Source organism: Meriones unguiculatus, unplaced genomic scaffold (genome assembly GCF_030254825.1).
Source record: "Meriones unguiculatus strain TT.TT164.6M unplaced genomic scaffold, Bangor_MerUng_6.1 ChrUnknown_unordered_Scaffold_174, whole genome shotgun sequence".
In the NCBI taxonomy this organism is placed as follows: domain Eukaryota; kingdom Metazoa; phylum Chordata; class Mammalia; order Rodentia; family Muridae; genus Meriones; species Meriones unguiculatus.
The window spans coordinates 18,018-25,000 of record NW_026843730.1 but is presented as its reverse complement, the minus strand read 5'-3'; the positions used below and the strand labels follow the sequence as shown (position 1 = coordinate 25,000).

At 57.3% G+C, this 6,983-nt stretch overlaps 1 protein-coding gene across 1 annotated transcript in view; it reads left to right on the top strand.

Moving 5' to 3' along the window:
• LOC132652018 (collagen alpha-1(III) chain-like) overlaps positions 1–1,823 on the top strand; it is a 3,048-nt gene extending 1,225 nt beyond the window's left edge. The window contains exons 2-3 of the mRNA XM_060376888.1: positions 1–887; positions 1,038–1,823. The exon at positions 1–887 is cut by the window's left edge and continues 622 nt beyond it. Coding sequence (XP_060232871.1) covers positions 1–887; positions 1,038–1,823 — 1,673 coding nt within the window. The remainder of the gene's footprint in view (positions 888–1,037) is intronic.
• Positions 1,824–6,983: the final 5,160 nt, after the last annotated feature.

The window sequence follows — 6,983 nt, the reverse complement described above, 5'->3', positions numbered from 1 at the left end:
GCAGCGGCGGGCGGGGAGGGGGAACGACACGGCAAGGACGAGATGCCGGCGACGGCGGGGGCGACGACGGGAACGGGCCCCCTCACCCGAGCACGCACCGAGAGAGAGGCCGCCCCCGCCCTGGCGGCGACCGGCCGAACACCGGGGGGCGAAAACGGACGGGAATCACACCGCTCACACTCCGGGAGCGGTCCCGCCACACCCGCGGCGCCGAACCGAGTCGACCCCAGAAACGACGACGGCCCCCCCCAACGGGGAGCCCCGGGGAGACGCAACGCGAGAGGCTGCCGAACGCCGACGCCACCGCCGCCGAGGGCCCCTCGAGCGGGAACGGGACCCCCCCGACGTCCGACGACGAGCCGGACGCGGCCGACCGCCGTCTCCAAAAGGCCGCCCCCGAGAGAGAGATCGATACACCGCCGAGACCCGGACGACCCCGGATCCCCCGGAGGGGGGAAAGGTCACCCGCGCTCCCCCAACCGTGGGAACGCTGCCGAGGAGGGGGGGCGAGCGGGACGACGCCCCGCCACACGAACAGACCACAACGCACGCACCACGCGCGGCAACGTCCAAGTCGCGGGAACGGCAAAGACGGGGACGCGCACGGGAGGGCCGCACGCGGCGGGCGGCCACGGGGTGGGGGCAGGGGAACAGGGACGGGTGGGACCGGGAGCCCACCACCGCCCTTCCGCTACCCGTCCCGCGGCGCCCCACGGGGATGGGATGGGGCAGACCGCGCGCGCGCGGGGGTGCACACGCGGCCCTTCCACCACCGCTACCGCCAACCTCCGCCACGAGAACCCAACACTCCGCGACGCCGGCATGACGCCGAGCTCTTGCCCCGCGTGATCCCTCCCCGGACTCGGAGCGAGGAGGCGCGGGCCGCGGTAGGCGAGAGAACAAAGCCCCCGGAAGAAGCCGGAGGCCAGGCCGAAGCTACGCGCACAGAAAGGCGGTCAGGGCGGGCAGCCGGCCGGAGGCCATTCGGGAGAAGCCCCACCGGAACACAGCACACGCCCTTTCTTCTCCCCGGATAGCTAGAGAAGGAACGCTTTCTCACCGAGGGCGGGGCATACCCAACCCGACCAAGCACCCCCGGCCGCGGCCAGCCGGAGAAACGACGTGCGTGCGGGCGTGACGCTCACACAACTCGACCTCCGTCGAGCAACGGGGGGGAAGACACGCACGCGGGGGGTCTGCGTTATGGCCCGCCTCCCGGGACACGCCGAGGGCACACGGCACGCAACGACGCGGTGGACGCTCACCCGACGAGGGGCCCCCCCTCTCGGAAACGGGCACCCCAAGGAGCCTCTCACCGGCCTTTGGGTCATTACACTCGACCCCCCCTCCTCCTTCTCCTCTACCGTGTCTCCCGCACCAGCGGAGCGGGCACGGACCCACAAGAGGGACGGCAAACAACGGGAACAAGCCACGCACGCCGCAAGCAAGCAAAGCCGAGCACAGGAGGCGCCAGAGGGAACGGGAAACGCCACCGCCGCTCAGAAGCGGGCACCTCGAAGTCCTGGGACGCTCCAGGGGCACCGCGAGGATCGCAAAGAACGAGGCGCGCGCACACCGACCGGGAGCGGCACGCGACGCCGCAGATGAGCCACCCTCCCCCGGCCCGGGGAAGGGGGCTCAAGGGGCCACACGGGCAAAACGAACCCACACGGAGCCCCACGCACTGCAGCAACGAGTGCGCGGGCACGGGGCTCAGGCCGGGCAACCGCACCCTTGCCTTCCACACACCACCACGGGCGGGTGGGGAGGAGAGACGAAGGGCCCGCTGGCAGAACGAGAGGAGCGGGCGCCATTCACAATGAATGGCCATTCGCCATGAATGTCCGTCCCTCGCCTGGCGCGGCTTAGGCCCCGGCCCGAAGACGGCACGAGAGAACCACATCGATCAACCAGGAACGAGAGAGGGGTTGGAAACAGAGCAAAGCCGCCTTCGGGAAGGCAACGACCGAGGATCACACACGGGCAAAGCCAACAAGCGAGCGTACGTACGGGGGAAGAGCACACCAGAGGTGGCCGGGGAAGCTGCCACCAAAAAAAAAAAAAAAAAAAAAAAAAAGTGCACTCGGGAGGCACAGTGGCAGAGGAGACCGGGCCACAAACCAGCAGCACAGCCCACAGAGACTCGGGAACCCAGCGGGCAGATTTGGCAGAGGAAGAAAAAAAAAAAAAAGAAAAATTAAAAAAAAAAAAAAAAAAAGTGCACTCGGGAGGCACAGTGGCAGTGGGGAACGGGCCACCAATCGACATAGCCCACAAGAGATTCGGGAACTCTGCAGGGAGAGAAAAAAAAAAAAAAAAAAAAAAAAAAAAAGCACCGAGGGGGGCCACACAAAAGCCATCAGTCCCCCTGGCCCACAGGCCCAGCCACTCCAAACGGTAAAGGGCGACGACAACCACGACAGCGGGAAAAGCCTGACACGCAAACACAGCAAACGGCAGCCAGTGACGAGTCGCCCAGGCGGCCTCAGGAAACTGCAATGCCCCAGAGAGCAAGAGACAAAACAACCCAGCAGCCTTGGGGGAAGACAGCAACCCGAGAAGGCCATCGTCCTTTACAAGAGTATGACCAAAGGACAGCGTGTCAGCATATATCTCCAGGTACAAGATGGACAGATCACAAAGACATAAGTCATGAGCCAAAGAGACGGGGAGTAAGTCACGAACCAAAGGGAATTCCTGGAGGTCATGCCCGTTGAAATGTCCCCAAAATGTCCCCATAAACAAGAGAACCGGACCTCAAAGGAACAACTGGTCGACCTCATAAACTTGAGAGCGAGAGGAACATGACTGAAAGACAAGCACCCAGCAAGGGACCTACAGGACGCCGGGAACGCAGCGCTCGTAGAGTAAAGGAGGCGGGGGGGGGGGGGGGGGGGAGGGGCTCCGAGGCTCCGCGGATTCGGAGTCGGGACGGGGACAGTCGTCCAGTTAGGCCGGAGACACAGCATCCTCTCGGGCACGGGGTCCAGAGTCCCTCCGCTGGGGACGGAGGACTCTTGGAGAGAAGGCGGAAGGGGGGGGGGGGGACTCCGAGGCTCCGCGGAGTCAAGAGTCGGGCCGGGGACAGTCGTCCAGTTAGGCCGGAGACACAGCATCCTCTCGGGCACGGGGTCCAGAGTCCCTCCGCTGGGGACGGAGGACTCTTGGAGAGAAGGCGGAAGGTGGGGGGGGGGACTCCGAGGCTCCGCGGAGTCAAGAGTCGGGCCGGGGACAGTCGTCCAGTTAGGCCGGAGACACAGCATCCTCTCGGGCACGGGGTCCAGAGTCCCTCCGCTGGGGACGGAGGACTCTTGGAGAGAAGGCGGAAGGGGGGGGGGGGGGACTCCGAGGCTCCGCGGAGTCAGAGTCGGGCCGGGGACAGTCGTCCAGTTAGGCCGGAGACACAGCATCCTCTCGCTCCTGGGATCCAGAGGCCGGCCGCCAGGCTCTCCAATTCAAAAACGAGCCTGGGTCGCCCCGGAGGCGACAGCTATAAGCCTTCTGGTCGACCTGCCTAAGCCTCCCTCCCCACATACTCGCTTTGGGACACCACTGTCACCTGTCACCTCCGCCAGTACTCTCCGGGTCCAACACTGTATACTCAGAGCGTTCTGAAACACGACACAACCCCCGGGACGCAGCCGCCTGCTCGCCGGGGCTCTCGTCACCCTGTCTGGCTCGTAGCAGGCAATCTGCTGTCCTTGTCATCCACCGGGAACCGGGCGCGTTACAGAAAATTGTCACCGCTAGGTGTCACCCGACCACCATCTCGATCGTCCAAGGCAGCAGCAACACACTCACAGATCGCTCACTAGCCGCACAGCCAGCACTCCGGGGCTCCGGTGGGGTCCTGCCTAGCTCTGGCGGACACGCAAGCACAGCAGAAGCACAGCAGAGCAGCTGTACCCACCACCAGAGTGACACAAACGGTGGCCGTTGTCCCGCCCGAACAAAGCAAACGCGGGCTGTTCTCCTCGGGCGGATCCCTCAGGCAGCCAAAACGAAAGTAGGACGGGAAGCTGTGCAAACAAGGCGAAATCTTACGCTCGGTCTCTAAGGGGGGGGGGGGGGGGGGGGGGAGGGGTTTCCAGTAAAAGCGGCAAGTCTGTGACTGGCACAATTAGGGGAAGGTGACATCCCACCTCGATGTGGGGGAGGTAAGAAGAGGCGGCCTCAGTTCCATGCCAGTTAGGCCTCCTTTTACAAAACAAACACACCAAACCAAACCGCCTCGCCGCCGCTTGTGGCCGCCACCACCGCCACAAGCTTCCCCCCCCCCCCCCCACCTCCGTTGTTCATTCTCGGACTAAATACACAGTTAGAGCTGATTAAAATAGTAGTGGAGTAATTAAAATTTCCGTTTTTGTTTTTTTGTTTTGTTTTGTTTTATCTCCAGGACTTCGCTTTATATTTTGCTTGGTTTTACACGTTCGCACGTTTGTCAGGGGAAAAAAAAAAAATTAATAAAGAAAAAATAAAAAGTAACTACTTCAGAGGAAGGTCTCTTTTTGTCCAGGATGACTATTACTTGCGATGTTGCCGGAGATGTTCTTCGGATCCTTCTCTTTCCAGCTCCCGGGTGCTGGGATCACAGGCATGGCCAGCACCCCCACGTTTGTTTATGTGGTACCGAAAGGATGGTGCCCAGGGGCCTTTGAAGCACCCTAGGCCAGGGCTTCCCTTTCCCCTCATGTGTCCAGATCGCTGAGGCTTGCTGGCTACCAGATAAAATTAAACCAAATCTAATGTGATTCCAATCACGTAACAATGTGACTAAGCAGGCCCCGTTAAGATTAAACCGGATTATCGGGCTCAAGTCTCCCAAGTCCCGGGTAGAGTTGAACTACCCTGAGCGGGGAACCACGTAATCTCCTGTTTCACGATTGTCCACGAAGACGGCAGCCGTCACGGATCCTGACCTCCGCCACTATGGCGGCAGCCATGTGCCATACTCTCCAAGGCCCATTTTCGTTCTAGGTTGACTAGCCTGCCCACCCACGGGACCAGGATCTGGACCGAATATGCGCGTGCGTGCAACTCCTAATCTACACAGTACCCTTAGTGCAAGAAAAGAAAAACAACTCCCTGTCTTTAAAAAGAATAAAAGAAAAACAGGAAAGGGGGAAAAAAAAAAAAGACGAAAGGCCCAGCCCGGTCTCCAGTGTGAGTTCACCAGGACTACACAGAGAAGGCCTTGACTGCACAGAAAACACACACACCACACAAAAACAAACAAACAAACCAACAAAACTGAATTCCAGCACTTGGGAGGCAGAGCGGGAACTAGGCCATAGGTCACCGATTCCAAAACTAAGACTATGGAGTCCTCCCCCGCCCAAGGATTCGCCTGGAGAAAGCCCAGTAATATTTAACCATCACCCCTAGCAACGGCTACTCAGCGAATAACCTGGGACTTAACCCAGGTGTTCTTTACAAGAGGATGAGTAAAACAATTACGGTTTTGCCTGGGCGCCCCCCCCCCCCCCACAAACATTTTCCCCGGGACACCCGATGATGCCTAAGTAAGTACCAATCAATCCTAAAATTTTCCCACACCTTGCTGTAATACTAAACAGAAACCCTCCTCCCCTTGAGCTCGGGGCTCTACTCTCAACTGCTGCATCGGTGAGTGTGAGGGGCGCCCCCCCCCCCAGCTCCAGCTGGTCATTAAAAAGACCCTACTTCGCCTGCGTCGTCGGAATCGGCTCCTCGGTGGTCTTTGGGGTGGGTCGTCGAGACAATACGAGATGTGACCTCGACCAGTCTGTTGCCTCTAGTAAGCTGGAGGGCATATCAGAAAAGAAAATTCCTAAAAACAATCATTCTTACAGTCTCCATTTAAGGAGACTATGTTTCTCCTTTATCTTTCTATTTTTTTTAATAATTTATTTAATTTTTATTTTATGTGCATTAGGGTGAGGGTGTCAGATGCCGTGGAACTGGCATTACAGACAGTTGTGAGCTGCCATGTGGGTGCTGGGAATTGAACCTGGATCCTGTGGAAGAGCAGGCAGTGCTCTTAACCACTGGGCCATCGCTCCAGCCCCCTGCTTTATCTTTCATTAACATATATATATATATATACATATGTGTGTGTGTGTGTGTGTGTGTGTGTGTGTGTGTGTGTGTGTGTGTGTAAAACAAGTCTTGCTTTGCTCCAGTCACGCCTTGTTAATACTACTACAGAAGACCAAAATAATACATAATTTCTTCCTGTTCATATATATAAGCACTAAATAGCAAACTGAAACACTCAGACCATGGAATTAAGTAGGCTAATTGAAAATCTTCACCTTCCCCTCATTCCTCCAAGTCCAGTCAGTCCCCCAGTCTCATCCCTAGCTCTGTATCTGACGTTCTGCTGTGGCCTTTCTAGTCTCTCTCTCTCTCTCTCTCTCTCTCTCTCTCTCTCTCTCTCTCTGCCTCATTTTACCTGGTTTTTACACCCAGTTTTCTACCAGAAGACACACAACCTCTACATGCTCCTAAAAGCCAGAGAGAAAACAGAAAACAAAGATCAAACGACAAAGATAAAACCAGATATCAGCTATCAGCACCACCTAGAATTACAGTCTTCCCAATCCTAGATGCCTACACCACCAATGCCAGCCAGGGCAATATGTCTCCGCTAGAGCCCGTCAACAGCGAAGCACAAGAAGAAAGACCTTCCTTAAGATAGCCTTTACAAATATGATAGAGGTCCTTCCTAAAAGAGAACATTAAGAGAGCCTTTCAAGAAATCTGTGAAACCACAGACTGTGGAGGGAAATGAATCAAACACCTGAAAAATAAAACAGAGTAGATAAAGAGAACCTAAACCGAGGGAATTTCCGAAAGTGGGAAAACAAAACAAAAGGGTAGGGGACTCAAATAGAAACTTCAGAGGCAAACCTGGCTAACAGATTACAACAGATGGAATTAGAGAATCTCAGGCATTGAAGGTATATCATAGAAAGAATAGATACATTGCTCAAAGAAAATGT